General features: G+C 46.8%; 1 protein-coding gene across 1 annotated transcript in view; it reads left to right on the top strand.

Moving 5' to 3' along the window:
- LOC135921025 (coiled-coil and C2 domain-containing protein 2A-like) overlaps positions 1-26,289 on the top strand; it is a 51,978-nt gene that overhangs the window by 10,378 nt on the left and 15,311 nt on the right. Inside the window, exons 7-28 of the mRNA XM_065455325.2 lie at positions 71-281; positions 3,382-3,501; positions 4,501-4,640; positions 4,762-4,884; positions 5,569-5,766; positions 6,377-6,468; positions 7,317-7,457; positions 8,358-8,520; positions 9,432-9,555; positions 9,993-10,047; positions 12,215-12,307; positions 12,373-12,457; positions 13,871-14,024; positions 15,325-15,460; positions 15,873-15,972; positions 16,470-16,643; positions 18,581-18,676; positions 19,158-19,249; positions 20,021-20,220; positions 21,171-21,312; positions 22,057-22,228; positions 24,447-24,611. Of these exons, the coding sequence (XP_065311397.2) occupies positions 71-281; positions 3,382-3,501; positions 4,501-4,640; positions 4,762-4,884; positions 5,569-5,766; positions 6,377-6,468; positions 7,317-7,457; positions 8,358-8,520; positions 9,432-9,555; positions 9,993-10,047; positions 12,215-12,307; positions 12,373-12,457; positions 13,871-14,024; positions 15,325-15,460; positions 15,873-15,972; positions 16,470-16,643; positions 18,581-18,676; positions 19,158-19,249; positions 20,021-20,220; positions 21,171-21,312; positions 22,057-22,228; positions 24,447-24,611 (2,976 nt within the window). The remainder of the gene's footprint in view (positions 1-70; positions 282-3,381; positions 3,502-4,500; positions 4,641-4,761; positions 4,885-5,568; positions 5,767-6,376; positions 6,469-7,316; positions 7,458-8,357; positions 8,521-9,431; positions 9,556-9,992; positions 10,048-12,214; positions 12,308-12,372; positions 12,458-13,870; positions 14,025-15,324; positions 15,461-15,872; positions 15,973-16,469; positions 16,644-18,580; positions 18,677-19,157; positions 19,250-20,020; positions 20,221-21,170; positions 21,313-22,056; positions 22,229-24,446; positions 24,612-26,289) is intronic.

Below are 26,289 nucleotides of genomic sequence, written 5' to 3'. Positions count from 1 at the left end.
GGTGCCGGGACACGCACGTCCACACGACGGTACGCATGGCGAGACACACGATATTTCTTCTTGTCGTCAGTCCGCAGAACTGGCCGAGAAGACGCTGGTCGAAGAGGCGACGGAGTTTTTCACCCGGAAGTGGACCAAGGAAGTGCCTCCCGGCAGCGCTGAGCAGAAGGCTAAGGAAGTCAAGGAAGCTCGCCGGTCTTCCGCCGTCGACGGCGGGGAAATCGCGTCCGAAGGCGCAACCCCGGACGTCAACGAGTCTGCGCACGAAGCGGAAGAAGACGGTAAGTCAAATGATAACGGAGTATTTGAGCACAACGTTACCCTCCTACTGTTAAAGTTACCACTTCGCGTGACGGCGCGTGCGCAGGGATCCCTGCGCATGCACAGGTTGCTGTTATCTTTTTTATCGGCCTTAGAGTGATACTGTTATACTTTGCTTTGTGCGTACTGTTTTGGAACGCGGAAAGAGAGACAGAAAGCCGGGAAAGGCAGGGAGGTTACCCGGAAGCGATGATTCCGATTTGCTGGCCTGTAATGGAGGAGAGGTAAAGGGTGTGGAGAGATGGAAGGAGTAGCAAAAAAAAAAAGAAAGGAAAACACGCAAGCAAAACGTAGAGGAGACGACAGGGGGGACACTCTCATGTCAGTCTCTAATAGAGCCAACAGACAATGAAGCCAAGGAAAGCATTGGGAAAATGTAGAAAATGATAACGAAAGGGAAATGAAAAGCCGAAATATAACCTGTCGCCGATGGGAGCCGAACCCTCAACCTCCGCATTACGCGTTCTTTGCACTAACAATTGTGCCACGGCGACGGCTATCAAACAGTCCACTAACTTGGGTAATTGTGTTTTACCAAATTTAGCCCTGAGAGTGTTAGCCAGTGCCACTCAAAGCCAAGGTGGGTGGACGGGGAACATTTTTTTTTTGCCCGGTGGCTTCACGTAACACGTGATCTTAGGAGAGCGGGCATTTGGCGATTGAACCTTCGCATGCTACTTAATGACATCAAGGCGGCCAGATTCGAGACCCTCGCAATGGATAAACGAATGAGGAAGGGGAACCGAGGTGTTCGACTGATGTCTGCCTTTTATGCCGATTGGTATGCAGCTTTGACGTCATTAGGTAGCTTGCGAGGGTGTATTAGCCACGTGCCCGCCCTCCTAAGATCACGTGTTACGTGACGCCATTGGGCAATAAAGGATGTTCCCCGTCCACCCACCTTAGCTCTGAGTAACGCAGACTAGCACTGCTAGGGCTAGGTCTTGTAAAACGTGGTCTAGGTCTAGTAAAACATGATTTAGTTCGTGGACGGCTTGATAGCCGTCGCCGTAGCACAAAAAGCACAGGACGTAGAAGAGAAAAACACACACACAGACGCCTGTATGTATCCGTTTTTCTCTTCTACGTTTCGAGCTACAGAAAAAAACTGCAAAATGTTCCACCTAGAAGCCCGAATATTTACATTTATGGCCTTAGCACGATTGGTAGTGAAATTCACCGTAATGAGGAGGTTGCGGGTTCAGCTCCCACCGGCGACACGTTGTCTTTTCGTTCACTTTCATTTCCCTTTATTTATTATTTTCTACATTTCAATTTCAACTACAGCTAATTTCCGCAATGCTTGCTTTGGCTTCATTATCTGTTGGCTTTATATGGTCATGATGAATAAAATCGAGCCTCTCGGTTTCCCTTATTCTCAGTCTCTAATAGGTTACTCGAATGTAGGAACTTCAGTAGTGCACTGACCGACTTCTTGTGTGACTATGTCGACAGACATAGACGAAAACGAGAGCTCGTCATCGTCTGAGTTTTTTTGTCTGTCGGCCACTTTGCGCTAAGTTACCACAGGCAGAATGCAAGACCAACGAACGCAACAGTTATTCCTTCGAATCTGACGACTGTAAAGGCTGGCAATGCGGTCGCCCGAGAATGCACTGACCCGCCTTGACGATTACAATACGGTCAAGCTCTTTTCTCCACCGCAAAGAAGCAAGGTAAACCTATAAAATAGGTAACGGTATAGTCGTAACACTTCGATGAAGCACTCTAGTAAGTTGTGCTATTTTGCGTCGCAAAGCTACACAAGAAAGTTGGAAGAAACTTCCAGTAGGAGAAGTTTTGATTTGCCATGTTTTATTGTTTGCATTTGCTGAGTTGAAAAAAAAAAAAGCATTCCCCCTGTTTAATTTTCTCCTGTGGTGAGTCCTTGCCTGTCTTATTACAGTTCGCTGCAGTGAAACATGCCTGTAAGAGTGTAAATCTACATGATTGCGCCTGACATAAGATCAATTGGCACAATGTTCCCTGATGTAGAGAAAGCGACATTTGTGCGATGCCATTTATTTAAACACTGATGAGTCTGAAGTAACCATGAGGACCAACTACAATCATCACACAAATTGTAGCCTTAGTTTATCCTGTAAAGCGTGCACCACCTTTGATTGCGAAGCATTAGATGAAGCACATCTGCAACGAAACAAATTAGTGTGCTGGGTGTAGACAAAAAAAAAAAAAAAGAGAGAGAGAGAGAGAGAGAGAGAGAGAGAGAGAGAGAGAGAGAAAGAGAGAAAGAAAGACGCTAATTTGGCGCCTGCCTCTCGTCCGTTGACTTATTGAGATTTTTATTTTGTGCTTTAAGACGTGCCTTCTTACTGTTTTTCAAGTGTGGGCTCGTCCTGTACGCACATTATCTTGTGATTCGCGGTGTTTGTATAGCGATGAGATTAAACATTGCTATGCGATTGAATTGGGCAAAAAATACGTTGGAAGATGTGTGCAATTGTGAAGAACTCGCACATCAAAGACAGTGAAGCTGTACAAGGGAGTTATCACATCTTTCGGAATTTCTAACGATCTCTTTTGCCACTGGTCAAAATTTACTGAAGTCTGCAAACACCGGCATATCTGTTACTAAATCCGGTACTATATTCGCTACTATATCCGATATTATAACCGGCACAATTTCTTCGCGATATCCGCGCCTTTTCACTTGATTGACTAAATCAGGGCTTTTTGGGGAGTCCGGCGCTCCTCCTTTAAAGCATACAAAATAGCAAAAATACGGCACAGCACGAACATACTAAACAGATACTAAAATTGATCTTTGCCAGAAAGCATGGACCAGATACCCACAATTTGTTTACTTTGTGAGTGTTTACTTGTGAGTTTATGCAATAGCTCCCGGTTCTTTTACGTTGCTTCCCGTTGGTTTGTGAAATTGATGCCAGATCTCCAGATCTCCGCTGCTGCTTCTGCTACTTTCCTGTCGCCGCAGTTGCGTAATCGTTCACGCATGCCACGATCTTATTAATAGCGATGCAGCACGCTCAGTCTTGGCTGCCGTTGAATGCATAATCAATCTTTCGTTTCCCATCTTAGAGGAGCACCTTCTGACGTCTGATGATTACGTTCCCGACGAGCAGCTCGCATGCAAGATTGCAAAGGCAGAGTACAACCCCAGTGTCGACATGAACTTGCACTTCCCTTCATCCACGAAAGGTTCGTATTTGATGTACGGTGATAAGCGAGCGAACGTAAACTTACTATGTCTAAACAATCTGGCATAGTGTTCCTCATGTGTAGAAATAATTCCGAATCACGCACACACACACAAAAAAAATCATTTTGTGCTTGAAACACCCGGGAAGGAGTTTCGCAATCAGGAAGGCAACATAACACTCAAACCGGAGTTAAGAGCCAGTAGTCGCGTCTACACGAATGCGACAGCAGCGCATTTCGTCGCGTTCACGTGACCGGGGCTGATGGGATAGCAAGACGCAACGCCTTGAAAGGGCTCTAAAGAGAAACAGTTTATCAGTTTAGTATGAAAAAGCTTTCTTTAAAAACTATATTTTCATTAATTTATCGGTAAGAGGTTGAATAATGACCATATTTCCATTTTCAATTCTCGCGCCGAAACCCCAGCACCTGTGAGTTAGAGTTACGTCATGGATTTCAAACATATTTCCTCGTATCTGGTTATTGTGGCGCAGTGAAAGGTCTTGAAACTTTCCAAGTTCACCCTCTGGCTCTGTTAGAATACAATGTAGTATAACTCTACTTCGACGATAAAATACTACGCCTCTGCTGACGCCGTAAAAATTTATGACGTCACTGCGAACTGGTGTTGGAGCTTCAAGGTGGCGTCATAGCACGCTTTTCCTTCAAGCGCTTTTTCTGGTTTACCAAACCTCTTCTCACGGTAAGAATGGATTTTTCGGATATTGTAGTTTGGTAAATTCATAGTACGGCTCAAATAATTTTTCTCTTTAGTGTCACTTTAATGCGTCAGCCGAAAGATAACTTGAGCTGGTGAAATCGCCTTTGGCTAATTCATATAGAGGGCTAGCGTGTCGCATCAAGAAGGAGGTTGAGAAAGCAAGACACAAGGATTGAATTGTGATGACGCGCTAGAAATATGCCATGTTCTAGCGCCATGTTCACGTAAAAGAAGCGAAGCTGCAAATGCGAACGAAATATATATATTTTTTATTGCAGTGCCTTTTTCTGCAAAATTGAGATCAGCAGGTGCAGACGAAGACGACTCGAATGATCGCAGCCGGCCGGGTTCACCGATAAGGAATAATTTATCTCGCTTCGCGATAAACCAGATGGAACACCGGTTGATCAATCAAGGCGTGAGTGGTAGCACCGGTTCTGTAGTTACCGCCTGTTTTACGACTCTGCCAATAAAGTCGTAGCGGTTTTGGCGCTTCGTTTACTCATTGATAACCTAAACCTTTTCTTTTTGTATTTTAGGAACTGCAATGGTTCAACAGCGAAGGGTCTGTTGACACGTCGCCGATTACGATTAGTGATAAACCACTCCGTCTTCCGAGTTACGAGGATGAGACTAGGGCTTTCAAGCCGAAATACACAAAGGCGAGTTTTCTTTTTTTTTGTTATTCACGTTTCCAAAGCTTTATGCATTACGTTGTGGTGCGGATCTGTGCCGGAATAAATAAATTTGTTTATGAGAATTTTCCTATTGAGACGCACGTGAAACTTAAAATGCTCCTATAGGCAACTGCTGAGCCAATTTGAATGAACGTGGTTGCATTTAGGTGAGGAAGTTCAAACTTAAAGTGTTCAAGGCACATTCCTAATTTCTGCCGTCGGTTTGAATTGAAAGAACGAGTCTGCAGCCTTTTAACTCGTTCTTCACCAAAAGGGGTTACCGCAGATCTATTATTCACGATCTTCGTCATCACAATCTTTTATGCCCACCGCACGGCGAATGCCCATCCTCGGTACCTCTAATCACGCCTGTCAATTTGCACGTTGGGCCCATCGACTCCATACTATCTGGCTGCAAATTTACTAATCTGATCACATTACCTATTTCCCTGCCCTTTCCGACTGCGCTTCCCTTCTCTTGGCAGCCGTTATCTAACTTTAATAGACCACCGGTTATCTGCGCCACGCATTGCATGTTTTGCTCAGCTCCGTTTCTTCCTCTTAGCCTCAGCTAAACAATCAGCCTCACCCGTTTGCTCTATAACCCACACCTTCTTGGTGTTTAGTGTTCCTCTTTAATGTCGCTCAAGTTCCTCGTCCTCGCCACAGGCGATGCACTGCGTGCCGTACCGGTGCGACTCCGAGCCGGAGCTAGAACTGGAGCTGGACGTGTCCTCGCTGAGGTTCCAGCACCACCCTCTGTTCAGCGCCGAGCACGTGCTGGCCGCCAAGCTGACCGGCCTGTACGAGGCGTACGCCGCGCTCGCCCTGTCCGGGGACCAGGCGCCTCCGCCCTGCAAGGAGAAGGCGAGTTCACGGCGATAAACGTGGTTACACTCGCGGCTGTTCACCCGCTGGACCGATTCGATAAAAAAAAAAAAAACTCACGTTTGAAAAAAAAAAACAACAACATGGCAGACTGGTTGGTGTTGAGCCATATAGTACGCACGGTCGCTGAGGGGCTATTGCGTTTCGCTGCTGTAAACCCTTATTTCGATTCCTGGCGCATTCTAGAGCGGAGACAGAAAGAAAAAAAAAGTACACCTGCGTGCTGATATGTCAGTTAAACTTAACGAGCATTGGCGGCCAAGGTTATTCCGGAGTCCATCGCTTAGTTATATCGTGCCGAATTATTTTTTTCCTGACGTAATTATATCCCGACTATGGAGTGCGCGAAATAAAACCGTCCCCAGGACAGAGGACGTGGCGCAAGTATATCTGGCTAAGGCTGTGACGTCCTTCGAGGACTGGGTCCAGCCACAGGGGGCTAACGTTAACTAACTCACCATGGAGCTTCTCACGTGAAGATTCGATAGTGAGCCATTTTAGCCGGATCTCAGTTCCCCCTAACTTCCTTTCCGAAACAGGCCTCGAGTCACTATTTAAGTATAATATTTTCTCGCTCTCGTTGTTTCAGATGAATTCGCTCCGGGAGGACTTGGACAAGCTCAACGAGGAGGCCAGCGAAAAAGACTTTTCTCAAATAAGGCGTAAAATTTTGGACGTAATGTAAGATCCTTTTCTCCCCACTTTCGATAAATATTTGTATAACGGTGGTGGGACTGAGAGTAATGTCGCAGAGAAATAGGAGCTAGTGAGATGTCGCTAGACACAGCAATGTGCTGGTTAGTATCTGTGCGCTGATCTTTCTTTTTTCTTCGGCTCTTACGAATGGATCGCCGATGATCTGATCTTTCCAGTGCGGGACGCACTATCATTAACGAAGGTACTGCCTATGCAAACAATCTGCCGCTCTAGTCAGTCGCAGTGCACACTGTTTCTATAGAAAACAGTGCCTGCAAGGAGTTCGTTCGTGGAAAACACGTTGCCAACTCAGCTGAATTGTTTGAAACGTTACTACCTTATTTAGTACCATGATTATCGAGCACATGTTTCCTCTAAATCTGGCATAGATTACTACGAATGAACTTAGTCACCCTTCGCAGTTATTTTTGTTTGGCTCAGTCTGCGGGAGGGTGACTCATCAACGCGCTGGCCGCATTGTTATTTGTTAGAATGAGTTTATTCGACGAGAATTCGCGTAGCTGATGCTTGCAGCCATGGCACTGCCACCGAAGCACAAATAAGCCGCTCATAATGCATCGCCGAGAAACTGTATCGCCAACAATTACTGCTCACTGCGACTCCAGCAAAGGGCGAAGACAACAGCGCAAACGATCAAAAAAACGTGTCGCTATTCGCCTACGAAAGTAAACGTGTTCAGCTGTCGCACACAGACTGAATGTATAAACCTGCGCCTGTTTACAGGCGAAACTCCGCCTATGTACATAAATTTCTAGCGAGAAAAGCTAACTCTGACTGTTTTTTTTTTCGTTTCTTTCTTTTTTTTTGTCCAGAGAACAACGTGAGAAAGCGGACGCTCAACTGGACTCCTTGAAAACAGTCGTGGACAAAATGAAACGTGTCTGGGAAGACGTGGAGCAGCTGCGGAGGACGCAGGGTTACACCAGCACCGCTGTGAACTTGAAGTTTCGCAGGTAACGCTAGCTCAAACTTAGTTAACGCCTTCCGTAGCTTGCGCCTGAAGCATCACAGTGGAGGTATAGAAACCCAATTGTGCAGATAATGAGCGGACCCACTGGACATACTAGTGGGACCCCTTATTAAGGTCGCAAGTGTACAAGATGATAAAAAAATAACAAAGAAATATTTAGTGATGAGAAATGTGCGATTTTCGCAAAAATGCGCAGAAAAACACAGAAAAAAACATGGGATATTTTTTTTAATAACAGGAAAGTTTATATGCGTGTATTTGTATTTGCCATTAACAGGTGGCGTTTCTGTTGAGCCGCGAATAACCTGAGTGTATGTCGCTGCGTCGTTTCAAAGGGGATGCCAATAAATCATCCTCATCATCATCATCATAATGAAAAGTTAACAAGTGTAACTATTTTCATAGGATCGTTTTGTTCTTCTGAATGAAGGCATGATTTATAAAGCCTGTAATAAGCTAATCGCAAGAAACCTTTGACTGCATCTGAAAACTCTTGTGCGCCATTAGGTGTTATGTTACAGCGGACGCTGTTCTCCAAACTAAGACTTTGCATGTATATTTGCTGAAGTGCTTTGAGTGCTGAAGTGCTTTATACAATTTGCTTTGAGAACCATTCGTATAAATATTAATTAACAATATTAGTTAGCTAGCTGCTTAGGCCAGTTTGCTTCGCGAGTCCGCTTTTCGAAAGAAAAAATAAACATAACGTAATGCTCTTCGATTACATTGTTGCTTTGTACTTCTTGCAATTGTAACTTTCTTTTTTCTTTCACGTCGACATGTTTTTTCGTCCATAACAATGCTACTGGACGATGAAAATGAGATTTGATCTTGTTTTCCGCTACTACTGCTTCAGCACATTTATTTTTTCCTGCTTTCTTAGAAAGCACGGCCACAGAGAGGCGGAATATATACCACCTCAGGAGGCGCCAACCGAGGAGGAACTGCTTTCCGAAGAGGTCGAAATAAGGAAGTTGCTCCAACAACTACAGTGGATGGAATATGAAAAGAAGCTGCACCTCTGGCATCAAGAGAAACGCCTCAAGGTAGGGGCGCAAGTAGGTGGCACGAACTGTGGTAAAATGGTGATTGTGACAGGCTGCAGCCGTATTACAAACCCGACGCGTTGTCCGACGTGCTATATACAGATCAAACGGGTTTGAAGCCCTCGTGCTTTCCCGGCTTACGTGTAGGTCGGAAGCGCGTGTTTGCGTGCTTCCCACTTTTTGCTTGCGTGCTTCCCAGCTAAAGTTAGTTCCGCCTTAGATGGACCACACGCACATATCTAGAGTGCTTCCCACTTGATGTGCATGTGGTGAGCACATGGGGCTTCACATCTACCTAAAAATGGGAAGCGCACCTGCGTCAAAACCATGGAGGAAGGAAAAATATAGCAGGGAGCATTACGTCACGCAGTCAGCTTTGGCATGCGTACGCTCCGTGAAGCCACAGTGGTGGCCCAACACGTGAGCTCTTGCGTCGAGATCACGGAGCGAGAATCGAGATTTCTCGAGACGTTTGGCTCCCTGTAGCTGTGGCAGTAGTTTTTATTCGGGGCACTCTTGTTCAGCTTCCCTGCCGTGGCTCTGGCTGCAGAGCGGGAACTGCAAAACCAGCCGCGCACTTTGACGCGCTATCACGTGTTAAGCCACCACTGGCCCAGCATATTTCGGCTTCAATCGCGCAATGTTGCGGTATGCTCCCTCCTCTTGTTTCCTTCCTCCATGGTCAAAACCATCCGATACGTTGCCCATCGGACAACGCATCGCTAAGATGGCCGCTACGGCTGTTGGAACGTGGTATAATCTGTTGAAAACTTGTGTTAACTTGCTGAAAACTTGTTGGACGCGTTTTTTCTTTTCGGTATTGAATAGGCGTGGAAGTGATCGGACGCTTTTACTTACACACATGCTTTTCGCTCTTTACGTATACATTCGCCCCCTCGACACACTCGCAGCAGAGGGAAGGTGACGACGGCGAGGAATTGGAAGCGGACAAGCCGGACCCTCCGGCGGACATCGTCGAATCCGAAATCGCCCAAATCGTTCATCAGAGGGTCGAGAAGCAAAGAGAGGCGACAGGTACGTCTGAGGCGTCCGCCCATTGAGCGGCGATGCCCGGTGGGAGTGAACAAGGGCTTCACTTTTTTGAAGGCTTGAACTGCACGGCGAATTCTTGATCGCGGGCTGCTCTCGCGTGTGCTGGCGGAGTGAAGTTTAATCGTGGACCGGCGCGTTTTCGCGCTGCCAGCGACAGCTGCTGCTTTAGTTTTAATGGCGAATTCCACTTTCTTTTTTAATTGGAGGAGCTTGATGACGAAGTGTACGAACAAGGAGCTTGGCATTACACATAGCTCCCAGAAAGTTGTTTACTCACTGTAGTTTTGTTAAATTATGCTCCTAGCTGTCGTATCTCGCATTAATGCCTCTGATATGTCGGACGGGAAATGACATTACTCACTTTCATTTCTCTTCCTTCCTTTTCTTTTTTTTTTTGCTATGTGGCGTGACGTGGTTAGAGTGCGTGGCATACCTGATCCGAGGCAAAACCACACCGGCTCACCAGTGCCCCAGGTACGTTGCACGCACCCTTTCCTGTAGTGACTAGTCACTGTGCAAGTTATTGTAATATAGTACATCCCTGTGATAAATGTTCGAAACATCATGGTGAGGAAGTCAGCCCATAATTTCGATAAACGACGGTTTCAACAAGGATTTGCGCAAGTTTTGGTGCACCTCCAATTTACGATTACTCCCGTCAGAATTGTTTTACGTCGTATTGCAAACTTGCTTAGGACGAAGTGTAGCGCAAACCTTGACGAGGACACAAGAGCGTAGGAACAACACACTCACCAAGCACTTTACTTTGAGAGTTTTGTGTGTTTCGTTCTTTCAATATATTTGTACCCGCCGTGGTTTCCCAGTGGCTATGGTGCTGGCCTGCTGAGCACGAGGCCGCGGGATCGGATCCCGGCCCCGGTGGCCGCATTTCGATGGGGGCAAAATGTGAAAAACACTGGTGTAGTTAGATTTAGGCGTACGTTAAAGAACCCCAGGTGGTCAAAATTTCCGGAGTCCCCCACTACGACAGGCCTCGTAATCAAAAAGCGGTTTTGGCCTGCGAAACCCCATAATTTAAAAAATATATATATTTGTCTGCCTGCGTTGCACTGCGCATAAATCCCAGTATGTCTGACCAACTACAGAGGTTTGATACCATCGCACACTGCAAACAGGCTTGTTTTGCGGACGTTCATAAAGTGCATGAAGTTTTATGAGCGCCAAAGCGTCATCCACCTGACAGTAATGCGAAGTTACAATAGAAAGCGTTAGTAGGCTCAGTTAGTAGATCGACTGCATTGGAAAAGCAGTAGTGTCGGGTTCCGTTCCCAAGACGAGAATTCAATTTGCTTCATCTGCAAAGTTTTTGAAGTACACGTATAAGGTTTCCGTCATGCATTTTTTGCTACTCTCGCATGCATGACTATTTTCTCTCTCTCTCTCTCTCATTACACACTCGACGCTGAGTTTTCGTGTTAAGTGTGAATTTTTAGGGATTTAAAGCGCATTATTCTTGATTAGATTATTCATTTCTGATCTTCAGAAATTAGGCCTTTTGATAACTGTTCTTGATTTGGCGATGTTCATTTCAAATGAAATGAAGGAATCAATAGAAAAAAAAGTGGAATACAAGAAGCTCTGCAATTACGTTTTAATCAGCTATTAACAAGCTTTCTTTTGTTTGGCAACCCTTACCTATTCTTTTTTGTTTTGTAATTGTTTCCTTCTGCATTTATTGTTAACCACTATATTTATCTTACTACTGCTTTCCGTATAGTCCGCTGGCGTATGAGCTATTGAAATAAATAAATAAAACTAAATTTTGTGCACACATATTACGCAAGTCGGGTCTCAATGACAGCATGTTGTCACGTTATCCGGAAAGAAGTTGCTGACGTGAACGTTCGCATTTTCTTCCTTAAAACTCGGCGTTGTGCAGGAAATGAGACGAGAAGGAGCCGTATGCCATGGTGCAGAAGCTACCAAACTGAAAAAAAGAAAGCTGGAACTATAGCGCTGTTGCTATGCTCTGAATTGGCATAAACTCTTGACTACTGCAGATAATCACAGTGTTGAAAGATGTAAACATGCAAGTATAAAATCTCTGTTGAAAGCGCAATTTGTTGCTTAACTCAGAGGGTAAACAAGCCATCATTCATATTTGAAAGTATACAGCCTTGTTCACATCCCTTTTTTTGTATCGATTATGACTGCAAATGTGAGAGCTGCAACGGTAGTAACTGTAATTTTGTGAGGGCTTGAGCAGGAAAAACAACGCAATGGACAGGACGGGAAGAAGCGACAGACAACGGAGTTTTACAGCTAGCCCGAATCAGTACGCTTTGCAGTTCACTTGTGAGGACATCCAGCGAACTTGCCGCGATAACAAGGAGGTAAGCAGGAACTAAAGCGATGAAGAAACTGCAGTTACAACAAAACACGTTTGGAGCGCCTCTGCATGCCGTTGAAACAGTTTCACCGGCAATCAAACCAGTAATCTAACCATAACTGGGCTGTACTCCAATTTCCCACGCTCGGGTATGGATAGTTTTACTTCGTGGCTAAACTAACACTCTTAGCGGCATTTCTAAAACACGTACGTCTCACAAGACTCACGATCTTGCTTCAATAGCTCATCGTTGGCTCTATCCATTCTTTGTGTTGTTTTTGTTTTTGGCAGCGAAGAACAGCAGAGGAGACAAGACGTTGCGAAAACCAGCGTTCATATCAGAATCATGTTCAACGAGAAGGAGGTCTGCAAGACGGACACGAGGTACGTCGCGTCACCGTATTGCGCGTAAAAAAGAAATGTGATTCAATCCATGCAATGCATTTCAGACCACTCGGCGAAGAGTTCACGGTGGTTTGGGGTCAGATATTTGCGTTGCGAATCCTTCAGTTCCCGAGGGCAATCAGTCTTGAGGTGAGACGTCGCACTATTTTCTTCTGCGGAACGCACGCATGCGTAGGGAAGCATAGTGAATAATAAATGTATATTTTTATTTTTTATGAAATCGTAGTAATAGTTACAGGGCTGCCTTAAGAGTAAGCTTTAGCCCGGGACCAACTCCAATGCCGCCTATTGAAATACATGTAGAACGCAGAAACTCTTTTCTGAGACAACCACTAGCTCAATTTTAATGAAATTTGTTGCATTTGAGAGGAAAGGTTAAATTATAGTGACTGTTGGGAGCGAAATTTCAAATTGGGCCCTGAATATTCTAAATATTTTTTTTTAATTCGTAAGTTCGAAAAAGAAATAGAACGAAGTTTACAAATCTGTAGCTGTGCACTAGCAACATATATCGCAGGTCTGTAGACTGTATCCCTTAGAGCATCCAAAGCGTACTAATTTGATTTATCAATTTTTCTCTTACATGAATTGGTTACGTTCTTTACTAGGGTTTTGCAAGAGCTGTACTTGCATATTAGTGGTTTATCTGAGAGCCATGTATAATATATCAATTTTGTCCGATTTAGATGTACTATTAGGTGCAATTTACAGAATTATTACATCATTTTTCATTGTTGAGTTACAACGTTGTAAACTTCATAGTTTCGTTTTCTGAAAATGTGCTATTTTTGACAATATTTATTAAAAATTGATGACATAAATAAAAATTTCCTGACCAACGGTCCCTAGAGTCTAACTTCTGCTTTTAAATGCAACAAATCTAATCAAATTTGGTGAACTGGTTGCCGAGAAAAACGATTTCTTTTTCTCCATGTATCTAGATAGGAGCCCTCGAGCTAAAGCTTCCTCTTAGATCTGCATTAACTTTCACAGTCTTAGAATTCTTAAGAGCCCGTGTAACGAGATTTCCGTGGCTTCAACGATGCTCCGCGTCCGCTGCTATGGCTTAGAGTGGCGCTGGTTAACACTACCGAGACTAGATTATAAACAGGCCCATTCATACAAGTGTACCAAAGAAAGTGAACCAGAGGCGAATCTGGGCGACCCGTCGTCGTAGTTCTATTTGCAGAACAGCGTACGCGTCACGCTGAAGTCCTGGGTTCGACTCCCATTTGGTGGCGAAAGTTGTCTCCCCGTCTCATTTTTTCAGTTTCGCTTATTAACAACACCAAATTTATCAGAAATGTAACCTCTGTCTACAATCGTTTCTATAGTTTATTAAAGAAAAGCTTTACGGCTTCATACGGTTGTTGCTGAAAATCGAGCATCTCGCTTTTCCCAGACAGTTCTCTCTTTTGCTCGATCAAGTAATTAAATTGGTGCGGCAAGCATGTCCACGGGAAAAGATGGCGTACTTACAGTTGCGGTGGTTAAGGTTTGTCTCATTCTTTCTTTCCCGCGCCCAATACATACACTTGCCAGGTTTACGAGACCAGGGGCGTGCTGTCCCAGAAGCTGGCGGACGTGCCCGTGCCGATCCCGGAAGCCGAGCAGACCGCGGCGAACGCGCACCTCGCAGCCGTGGACTTTGCCAGCGAGAAGACCGTGTCCTCGTCGCACGCTGGCGTCGGCTGTGGTCGGTGTCGCATGGTCTTTCACTCGGTCGCAGTTGCTACCCTCGCACTGTCGCCCCGTGGCCGTTACTTAAGAGAAAGCTTCATCCCTAGAAATCCTTTGTGAAACGTGGCCAAGGAGAGATTGTTTTGATAAACATCTTCTGCTCCGAGTTATCAGAGTATCAAAAATATCGGAGTACCTACTCAATAATAATTGGGGAAGTAGTTGACTTGCTTGAGGCGTTAGGTTTTAGGGACTGTAGGGATTAGATGAGTGAATATACACTTAAGACTAGTGAGAGAATGCTGGTAGGTGGCGCAAAAGAAGAGAAAACATGTTGTGAACCTAACTTCGCATACTGAACAATGTGTGCAGTTAGCGAATGAACTGTTTAAAGAATTATATCGTCAGAAAGTCTAAAAGAACAAGCTTGGTTGCATCTGGCACTGGCACGTTTCAATGTTGATGGTCGTAGTCATCGTCATAATTTTAACCTTCACGCATTTATCTCTCCGGTATTCCCTAAGCTATAACACGTTTACGATTCCGTAAACTGTAGTATATGTTTGCGGGCGATCCCAAAACTGCATTGTCTTGTTGCGGAAAGGCAGGCGTGCAAACTCGCGCGCAAGTAGAACTAAAAGGACAACACGATTTATACCGTCACTCGAGAGGACGGCTTGACCCAATGAGGGAGTAATGCAAGACAATGTGTCTCGCCTCCTCCGTCTATGTCTCGTTCTTGTTCTTTTACTTTTATTTAACTCGCCATGGTTACCACGCCGCACAGCATGAACCATAATGTTTTCCCCTCCGTCGTTAGGCGCTCGCAAACCTGATATATTCTCGTCGGCCAACGAGTTAATGTAGAAAGGAGAGGGAGAACGAGATCGCGCCCCCTTAAAGCCCCTTAAACTTCGTAAAGTAACGCCACTGTTTGAAGAATGCCGCCGCCTCCTCGCGCGCTCCGGCCGAGGCCTACGCCGCGTCGCTATTGGCCTAATAGCATCACGTGGGCCCTCGCGCTGTGTTTCAGCGCCATTTTCGCTCGAGAGGCGTCTACGGAGTGGCGAGGAGCGCATGTTGGCGCCGTTGCTACTCTCGAGCGGTGTAGATGGCGCCGCGGTCGAGGAGGGAGCGTGAAAGAGAGGAGAAACGAGGGGGAGTGAAGGAGGAGGAGGAGAGTGACGCTACTTTACGAAGTTTAAGGGGCTTCACGCCCTCTACCGTTTCCCTCCTCCTTTCAGGGCAGCGCTCACCAGACTCATTTCTCGCTAACCTCTCTCGCACTTTATCCTCTCCTCCCTTGCTTTCCCAAGGCGTCCGCCTCGATGTGGGTCGAGGAGGGCCCCTGTGGCTGAGCCTCAACGGTGAGCTCACCTGCAGCCTGGCGTGGGCGGACAGCGCCGCTGGCCGAAACGTCGTCATCCGCACCGGCACCACCCCGAACGCTCGGTGCGTGTGCGAGAGAGACCTGTCGGTCCAAATTGTTGTCGCACGTAATTTCAGTTGCCGTATTCAGTCACAGTATTTTAATGCCTAGTTGATGTTAAGAGAAACGAAATATAGAACTGGGTAGGCCATGTAATGAGCAGGGTCGATAACCGGTGGACCATTTGAGTCACAGAATGGGGGCCCCGGGAAGGGAAGCGTGGTCGAAGACGGCCGTAAATTAGGTGGGGTGATGAAATTAGGAAATTTGCAGGCGCAAGTTGGAACCAGCTAGCGCAACACAGGGGAAAGTGAAGATCGCAGGGAGAGGCCTTCGTCCTGCAGTGGGCATAAAAACGAAAGGCTGACGTTGATCATGATCATGCGAAGAGCAATCAGTTTTCTTTTGTCTCGTTTGTTGCCACCGCCAATGCAGAGCTCGCGTCACGCAAAGGAGGGCCGGGAAAGGAAGGCTCGGCACCATTCTCAACCGGTCCAAACTTAGAGCTCTCGCGCAGGAGCCGAATGGCAGCGGGGTAAGCCGTGCTTCTAATGCATTAGCATTAAGAGTGTCAAAATGGAAAAACAGTGTATGATGTGAAGTGTGGGAAACCGGTCACGTAGTAGTAGTATGAGTGTGTGTACGCATATGTGTGTGTGTACGCATATATGTATGTACATACGTGTAAAATAAGTAATGTTTAGCAATCGGTCAATTAATCGACAAAAAGTGTGGGCTCATGAGTCTACAGGCTGTGTATAGACATTCTCTGAACTTCAAAGAAAAGTGCCTGCTAACTGCGTAGGCTCTCTAGATGGACGTCATAAGGTGTCACAGTCCTCTTGGCGGGAACTGTAATTCTAGTATTGAGGCCGCCCATGCCACGCACGATTTATTTGAGCATTACAGGTCTGAACTTTATGATATGGATAGTAACGTTCCTCGCGATGTTCTTCGCCCGTTCTCACCTCATCGTCGACCTAGTTTACCCTTTACCTCTTTCTCTTACCAATATCCCTCTCGCCGCGCTAGATGCTTCCAACGAGAGACGGAGGCAGCGGCGGCCTCGAGTTCTGCGACAAGGCCGAGCTGGAGAGAAACCCGCGGTTCTCGCTGCTTCTGCTGCGGAACTCGGGCGTCGCGGAGTTCCGAGACTTCGCCATGGTGCCGCTCATGACCAACGAGTACACCGTCTCGCTCATGGAGGTGAGGGGGGCTGTTGGCCTGTTGCGCCTGCGCCTAGGGAGTCGGAGGGTACGGAGGACAATGCCGCTCGTCCGTAAAGTTGACGGCTTCAAAATAATGCGCTCGACATTCCCATTGTTGATTTAAAGCACAAATCACTGAATCACAAGAAGATACAGAGAGGATGGACGAGCAAGCGTGATTGTTATTCGAAAAGAAACAAAAGGAAAAAAAAGTATTTTTATTGTAGTATACACCAACGTAAGTTGGTAACCATTAGTTCGAAGTTAGCGATTGCCCTGTCGTCTTTTTTCTTCTGGCTTCGTCTTCCTCGCGCTGTCAGACCAATCACGAATTCGCCCAAGTTCGCCCAGCTTTCAGTTCTCGTGCACAAACTCTAAGGTGGCTCGGGCGTGTAGGATGGAAGGTCGGAAGTGCGCACGGGCAGAACGCATGAAGAGCTTTCGGACTAGCGCTCGCTTGTCTTTCGCCAGCGGGCAAGATTATATGGCTTTCCCGTCGACCCTGTGGGTATCGCTTGCTGTGTCTCGTCCGCAGTGCGCAGCAAAGACGGGCGGAGTCCTCGGTTCGACCAACAACGTTTACTCGCACAACTCGAGTGTCTCTTATATAGGGACCAATCACACCGCGATAAAGCTCATTTACCTCTACGCCTATGAATGTAACTTAATATTTAGAACTGCTCTAGACTTGGCTCCAGTACATTCATGAATTTAAGTTTGTGCGTCTGAATTACGAATTAATTCAGTTGTTTTCGGCGAGATCTGTGGTCTATATAGTGTCGCTCACGGGTGTGTATTTTCGCAATAAACTGAAAGACAAATGAAATGTTATTTGAATTATGTGTAGTAATTTATTAGTAATTGGTTTGGGGAACTATCCACAAATGTAAACTCGTTCCAGCGCGTGAATGGTGCTACCGTATAAGCTATGCGTTAAGTTTCCTTTACTTATCAAAATATCGAAGTATACAAATAGCTTAGTCTGTGTGGGGTACGTTGGGCATGCAGGGTTAGAGAGAGAAATTTAAGTTACGCCGATAGCTGATATAAGCAAAATTGTGCAGATATAACGGACATGTCGGAATCTAAGTGAAGTTTAGTGAAGCGCTCAACTTCATTTTGTGCAACTAAGTGCGACGCGGAGAATTATCCCTATTTTCATCCTCTGCGCAATGTGTAAACTAATCCAATGTTTATGATTACGCACTACACCGTTCACGAGCTATGGCAAAATGAAAACACCGATTCAGGTGAATGCAGACTGGGAGACACTGTTGCCGAGGGGACTAATCGAGTGCGTGTGTGTAGGCACAAAGCGCGACACATGCCCTAAACACGATATAGGCTTCTATAGCGCTTTTGTGATACTGGCACATAACCATTGCGGCCAATGGGTCAAGAACCTAAACACATTAAACACATTTAAGCCTTCTGTATCTACTCTGTCACAGTGGAACACACCAATTAGGGAGGATTGGTCAAGCATCATCGCATACCCGTGGCACGTATCGAAAGGCTCAAGACGGGGGTAGCCCGAATATGAAAAAAATTAGGAAAGTCAAGGACGTCGTTAATTATAATGCTAAATTCCATTGAACGGTCCGCGTGCTGCAGGCATACCTAGGAACCGACATCATATGTGCATTTCGTGATTTATTTCGTGATTTACCGTTTGACTATACGCACAGTAGAGGTGGGCTCGCTGGCACTACGTCGTCGGTCCTGGAGTGTCACTTGCACGCCTATCAGACGAGAAGCCAAAGACCGACGACGCATACCAATGAGCGGGGAGGTTGGCAAAGATAGCTTGAACTTTTCCAGTAAATAACCTGCATAGCCTTAACAAAACAATCGGTCAATATTTGCTTGAACCCGAGTATTTGGTGTCACGTTCTTATTCTTTTCTTTTTTCTGTTTTCGTCTTGTTTATCGCAGAAAATCTACGCGAGGGAAACCCGCAAGGAAAGCCTCTCAGGACACCACGATCCAATCGAAGCTCGGCAGGCACGGATGTCGCACGCCATCAAGGAGGCGAGTCTCGCCGGTTTAGAACAGACACGACTACGCGCTTGATGCTTCAGATTAGCCAACGTGGAACTGCGTGGCATTTCCCGTCTATTCAGCGTCAAGATGCAGCCTCAGTGGCGGTCGTCGCATGCAGCGCCACTCAATTTCGACGCGATTGCTTTGCGGCCTATACGGCATCGAAGTAAATCCCTTACAGGTGACTTATATTTCGCAGCAAATAAAAAAAAAACATTCCCGCAGAAACTCTTCTAACAGTTGTCTAAGCACGCTTAAGCATTGTGCCACTTGCTCATCTCCACACTGTAAAATAATTTACACCCTCAAAAGTGAAAAAGGGTGTAAATTAACAACGCGTATAGTACACTATGCGGCTTACGTGAAAATTAGAGCAGGCTTGTTCAAGGTGAAACTCACACCTGTGGTAGTCCTGGAACTTTTCACAAAAACTGAAATCTTTTCCTTTCATTTTTTTACCCTTGCGCAGATGCGAGAGCAGGTCTTGAGACAAGTGTACGAGTCGCAGGCGCACAGGGTTTTGGAAGACGTTGTGATCGAAGAGAAAATGCCGTTCATTGGGTAAGCTGTCAACGTTCCCCGCTCGTCCGTTGTATTCGTAAACGTACAGCTTTTTACTTTATTTTCTATCTTTTTCCTCTTAGAATTGGCGGCATTTAGAAGCCCCCCACGCGTACGCGGTCAACGAAGTTGGAAAAATAAGAGGCGGGTCGTTCAGAGACAATGCGACCGCATGGTTTAGAGAGGAAACGCGTGTAACCTTCTTTCTAGTCGATGTTAAAAAAACGAGGGGTAGTTAGATAATGCAACGAGCAAGGCAGATAACCGGTATATTTATCTTAGAGTGAAGGAACGGGCTCAGAGGAGAGGAAGTCGTAGACTGCGCATAACAAAGTAGTGCGATGAAATTAGGAAAGACGCAGCCATGGGATGCATTTCAGCTGAGGCGAGGCAGGCGCAACCGGATGTTCGTTGGTAGAGTCTTTCGTGCTGCAGTGTGCCGGTGCATGAGACGCTGACGTGCCATCGCTGATTCCGGCCATGGAGTTTCCTACGCAACAAAATTACTGCAACGAAACCTTTAATAGTGGTTTAACAAAGCACGTCGCTAAAGCCAACGTTTCGACGAGGGAAACTGTTCTTACCGTCAGGGCGCGGTGATCGACGACTTCTCCTGTCGACCACATGCGTTTGAATTACCGACGGCAGGCTGGGTCTTCGTCGGGCGTGGCAAAGCGTCTGCAGCCTAACCTTCGTCGGTTTGTAGTGTGCATATGATGTGAACCGAAGTTAATATTAGTGCTATTAAATTAAGGTTGTGACAAATTACAGTTCCCTGGGCTTCGGCCTTCTGAAGCTGGCCAAGCGGCGGCGTCCCCTGCGTCCGAGCCGCCGAGAGCGCCGTCGTGTGACGGGACAGAGTGCGGCTGCGGCCGACGCCGAGATCCTGGTCACCGTCCTCAGGGCGTCCAACGTTCCCGTGCGGAGGGACCCCGACGCCTCCTCCTTGCACAGGGTGCCGAGGGCAACCGGTGAGTTCGTGGAAGGCAGAGAAAGAGAGAGAGCGTAAACTTTTATTTCAAATCAGCAAGATTTGAGTACGGCGTCTTTTAGTGGGTCTGGGCACCCGCCGCGGACGCGGTTCCGAGACCTTGTCTCGAAGCGGCTTCCTCGGCTCGCTGGACGGCCCAGAGTTGTGCTGTCTGGGCCGTGGGCAGAGAAAGAGGGAACAGTATTTTTTTTTTTTTTTGACATGAAAAAGAAAAGAAAAGCAGAAAAGCTGGCCGGAGGAGTTTCGCCTCTGGCCTGGTACTCTATGTAGGGGAGAAAAATGAGAAGGAAAGCAGGGAGATGCCTGATCTAGGGGGCAGTGCACTACTTTAACTGGCGTGTTTACTCGCGCAAGGCCTGAAACGTTTGCTGTGACAGCGTGCAGTTCGAAACGCCCGAAACTGATTTGCCGTATCCGTCTGGTCGTCGTCGTCGTAATCAATCAATCAATCAATCAATCAATCAATCAATCAATCAATCAATCAATCAATCAATCAATCAATCAATCAATCAATCAATCAATCAATCAATCAATCAATCAATCAATCAATCAATCGGTCTGTCTGTCTGTCTGTCAAATTGCTCGGTTAAGCGATCAATCAAGCAAGCCACTATCGCTTCCTCCTCAGCTTCAGCCTGAGCGTATGGTGAAGAAAAGCAAAACAAAAACATAATTTGCGCTGTTAGTCGCAAAGTATGTCCAACTCGCCTAGCAATCTCGCTGTAAAAACGTCACGTTCACTGCTCTCGTAGTCGTTTTATAAACATACTGTATAGTCTAAAAAGAAAAGAAGAAATTCCCTGTATACGAAATTCACCTTGGCTTAGTATTCTCCATTAGGGTTCTTGTATGAAAGTCGTAAGGCTGCTACAGTCAGTTCTCGCAGCAAGGTGCAAGGTACCTGAAGGACTGACACCACCGACTGCGCAGCCTATTCGGGCATCTTGGACGACGTGGTGGAGTACCAGGTGCGCCCTTTCGTCGAGGTGATGTTCCAGCAGCGCACGGCGCGAACTTTTGTCGCCGATGGACCGCATCCCACATGGAACCAGGAACTGCGGCTTCCAATCACGTGAGTTCTCCACGTTCGACAAACACATGAACACACAAATAAATGCATATACTCTTAAACACATAAATAAACACCGAAACACATAAATAAATACAGAAACACATTAATAAATACATAAATACAATAAGATCATAAACACAAATAAACCAAGAAACGCATAAATACATAAACACAAATAAACACATAAAAATACACACTTAAACTAAGTAAACACAGAAACACAAATAAATACAGAAACACAAATACATAAATGCACAAACACATTAATAAATACATAAGCATAAGCACATAAATAAACACAAACACAGACAAATATATAATACATAAACACATAAATAAAAATATAAACACATAGATACATATATAATCTTACAGTATGTCAACAATCAGTCAGGCAAACAGACAGACAACCAATATAATGATAGTTAATGAATTAATCGATTGATTGGTCAGTAGATCAATAACTCAACAAGCGAAATAATTGGTCAATCGGTGAGCCAATCAACCAGTATGTAAATCGGTGAACAAGTCCATCGGTCAGTCAGTGAAGAACCTTGCGAATAATTTAATCAACAAACCAATCAATCAATGATCGAACCAGTTAGCTGGTCAGTTAGTAAGTGGAACAATTCACAAGTCAGTCAATCAAACTAAACAGCCTCTCAGTGAATCAGCGATGTTATTAACAAATCAGTCAGTCGACTTGTCAATTCTTGTTTGCTTTTCACTTTTCACATTTGTTAGTCCCGAAGAGGGAGTGGTGAAGGACATGATCTACCTGAACCTGTTCGACGAAGTGGTGCTTGACCTCTTGGAGGACGACCGTGAGCGCCACAGTACTGTGTACCAGCGGCTTGAGAGGCGCTGGCTTGGCAGCCTCAAGATACCCTTCTCCACGCTCTACATAAACGCCAAGGTGAGCGGGTGCATTTGCGCGTCGCCGTGCGTGAAATCAAACGGGTCGCAGTGGCTCCCGAACGGCAGACAAGGCTGACCGCCGTGTCTATCTTGCATGCATGCGGAAGGCACTTTGTTCGGACCCTGTAGCATCGCCGAGAAGCCGCTGGGATTCGTTGACTTTGCTTTGCGTTGACCGGAGTGCTTATAGGCAATTTTTATGCGAAGCATACTAGCCGCACAACCACGCTCTTCCTTGCTGCGCCGCGCGCGGCCGCGTAGCTACCATATGACGTCATAGCAGCTGCAAAAGCGGAGGCTCAACTCGTGCGCTCGCTTGCGGCCGCGTAGCTACATAGCTGGGTCTCAGCTCGTGCGCTCGCCTGCATGAGTTGTTTCTTCGTCTAGCCGAACCAAATATAGCCAAGCAACAGCAGTTCACCAGGCTAAACAGTGGTTCAACAACTAAAATAAAGGCTAGTATGCTTCGCATCCTGGGCTTAACCTTAGCTAAGCCACAGCCATGTTTTTTATCCTAAACTTTGTGTGGGCTCGTGATGACGTGTTGAAATGTCGGACAGAGGCTATGGCGTCGTGTGCCGCACTTGGCTGACTAGGCTGTGGCGAATCAGAGCAGACTGCGCGTCGCCTTCTGCTCAAGCAGACGAAAAGCGCCAGACTTCGCACTTTGCCTGACTTCGCACTTATTGGCTGCGTATGTTCACTCGCCTGAAACTAAAAGCCAATGTGCGAGTTTCCTTTCGGCAACAAATCGAGACAAACTGCAGCTAAGTACACCGCAAATGCGCAGCACACGAAGACACTTCTAGCCTGCACCGTCCTTGAGTAAGATAATTTCGTTTTCTCGGAGGTCTAATTCACCTCCCTCTGTGACCGTCGGTAACACACTGTCACGCCAGCACCTCGCTGCTCGACCCAGCAGCGAACCTCTCCTATCGTCGCCATATCAGCTCCGACAGTCACAGATAAAACGGCGCTCCGCGTTTGCCTGGTCAGCCTTCTTGTTTGTCGTCTGCTACCTCACTCATCGAAACTGCGGTGTAGAAAGTGTAGTTTTCAAGCTACACTACTTCTTTAAGAAATGGCTTTGTGTAGGTTGGCAGAGCTGCATTTTTTTCTACACCTGTAAAAAGAATGGCGACTTCATACACTACCTACACTCGTGTAGTCAGTGTAGGTAAAATAAAATAGCCCTATTGTGGGTACGCACGCTGCTCACGCCAGCAGCAGAAGGCAGTATGCTGACCTGGCTCCACCACAGAGCCGGCTGAGCGGAGCGTAGATGATGCGTCCACTTCGCTTCGTCGCTTTTGCAGCCAAACGCGCGCCGCGTTCTTCCACGTGCCGGCCGCGCATGCGTCGTTAATAGCCGGACAACACGACGGAGAACGCGGCAGCGATGGTGGCATGAATGCGCCTCGAGCGTCCGAATATTTATCATAGCAATGGAATGCACATAAGCTATTGTTCACAGGAAATTTACCAACTCGCTTCCTTTGAGAAAGTCCCGTGGAGCTGTCAGAGCTAGTCTCTGTTTGTTGGGGCACAACCATGATCCACGAACTTTTTTTCCTCAGAGAAAGGGCGCCTATCTGAAGGACTCAGACGATTGCGAAATAGATCTTGGAACTGGCCACGTTGTGGCGCTCGGTGAGACAAGGCGCTTGGGACCCTTTATAGCAAATATATCGGTGCCGTCTGTAAGATACACCGATGGTGAGATCTACACGTATTCGTGAGCGGCTTTCCGTGACACAGAGGAGCACTGAAGCGAAACTCTGAATCAGTTTCGACAGATAAAATATTCTTTCAGAACTATATTTTTGTTAATTTCCCTCTAAGTGGTTTATTGCTACAAGAGAAAATGAAAGCCAAAGTTCATTTAAAATAAAAATTTCCTATAGCTCCGGTACGTAAATGTGATGTCACGGATTTCAAAGTATTTTCCCCCCGCATTTGGGCCTTTGTGGCTTGGTAAAGGTTCTAGAAATTCAGTTGGGACCTAAATGCAGAAACTACGAAGATGAGTCGTCACTTGTCTTTAGTTTTTGCGTGATTCCCGGCCTACCAAGCCCTCTATCTTGGTTACAGTGCCCTTTTCGGTACCGCAGAAGTGTAATTTACTAATACAGATCAAGTAATCATTCCAAGGTCGATCTTGATTGTTCTCTTTAGCGTCTCGTTAACGCGAACCGTGTGGCATTGCTGCTTTCCAGATCGAAGGCACGTTCCGGGTCGACGTTCCCGTGGTGCTCCTGGGCTACGCCCACGAGGCGAAGCCGTGGTCCCCGGCGCGGGACGCGCCTGCCTCGAGCACCTACGTGTCCTTCTACATGACGGTGGAGCCGGGGTTGCAGTCGCCCGAGGTGCTCAGGGCACGGGTGAGTGTTTGCATCGGGATCGTCCGGGACGTCGCCGAACAGCTTTGGCGGGCTGAGGCTCAAACTCTATGATAAGGTAGATCGCGAGGTTGCGGATTCGATTACGACATGCAGTTTTGTTCTTTCTTTTTGCCCTGTGAGTGCTCACTTCACCGTGTGGTCACACATGCGGTTCTACGTCGCTACCAGCGCCACCGCGGGAATTTAGTAAGAAGCCTGCAGTTTGAAGTCGGCTTGCAGACGCAAACAGCAGTGGCCTAAGTTGGCATCCAAAAGTTCCATTGACGAATGGCACAAATGCAGTGATACGCACTCAGTGCCCCAAGTTGCCAGGAACTAAAAAAAGACTAACTAAATAACATTACAGCAGGACCGTGTTGATACTCTCCTACCAACCGTCTGCAGTCGCTACCGCAACTCTACCTCGACCTTAAACACCGGTCAGTTGCGGACAATGCCTTATCGCAGCTCCACCTCGGCCCTATAAGTAGCGGCCAGTTGCGGGCATTGCCGCCCTGCATTCAACAACCCTTCGCTGTCCACCTCTGCCTCCTGCTCCGGGATGTACCTTGAAAGCAGTGCGCCTGCGACCCCATCGTTACTGGCGGGGAGAGTCTCCGCCCTGAACAAGCGCTTCCGCGGATGGCACTTGCCGCAACCTGGGTCACAACCGTTGGTCCACAGTTCCTGCTGGAAGGCGGGTCCACCTCGAGATGAGGTTTGTGTGGTGCATCCTCACTACCACTGCTCGAACCCGCCGCCTACCCACTCGGTTATCAGAGGTGTGGTTCTTGCGAACCAGTCAAGTTTCTCGTTATGCTGTGATCCTGATCACTCGGTAACCGAGGAGGTGATGATACCGGAGGAGTGGGACCTTATGAATGGTGAAGACAGAACAACAGTATGGATGGATGGATGGATGGGCGGATGGGCGGATGGGCGGATGGACGGATGGATGGATGGACGGATGGATGGATGGACGGATGGACGGATGGACGGACGGATGGACGGATGGACGGATGGACGGATGGATGGACGGACGGATGGATGGATGGACGGACGGATGGATGGATGGACGGATGGATAGATGGACGGATGGATGCATGGGTGGATGGATGGATGGATGGATGGATGGATGGATGGATGGATGGATGGATGGATGGATGGATGGATGGATGGATGGACGGACGGATGGACGGACGGATGGATGGATGGATGGATGGATGGATGGATGGATGGATGGATGGATGGATGGATGGATGGATGGATGGATGGATGGATGGATGGATGGATGGAACCCATTGCCTCCACATCATCGCCTCGCGTGAGCCCAGCTCAGATCAAGCGAACTCACTCAATTTCCCAAGATTGTGCAGTGTGGTGGCTTTGCCTCAACATGTCTATATCTACGGCGGTGCACCCTTTACAGGGGTAAAGTGCAATGTGGTTAATTTTTTTACTATATTGGCGCGATTTACGCCCGTCCCGGTCATTTTACCTTCTCCCCAACTAATTATCGCATTTTTTTCTCGTTGAGACCTGCATTTTGATACCTCTTTTGCGAGTCGCTACGATGCTCTGAAGATGCGAAAGGGCTGTCTTTATATTTTATGGAAGTGGTTACAATAGCACCGAGATGCGACAACTCCGCGTGTAGTCAGCTAAGTAGATTTTGCCT

This window comes from Dermacentor albipictus, chromosome 6 (genome assembly GCF_038994185.2).
Source record: "Dermacentor albipictus isolate Rhodes 1998 colony chromosome 6, USDA_Dalb.pri_finalv2, whole genome shotgun sequence".
Classification (NCBI taxonomy): Eukaryota; Metazoa; Arthropoda; class Arachnida; order Ixodida; family Ixodidae; genus Dermacentor; species Dermacentor albipictus.
The sequence above is the reverse complement of the archived record's forward strand: the minus strand, read 5'-3'. Positions and strand labels throughout refer to the sequence as shown.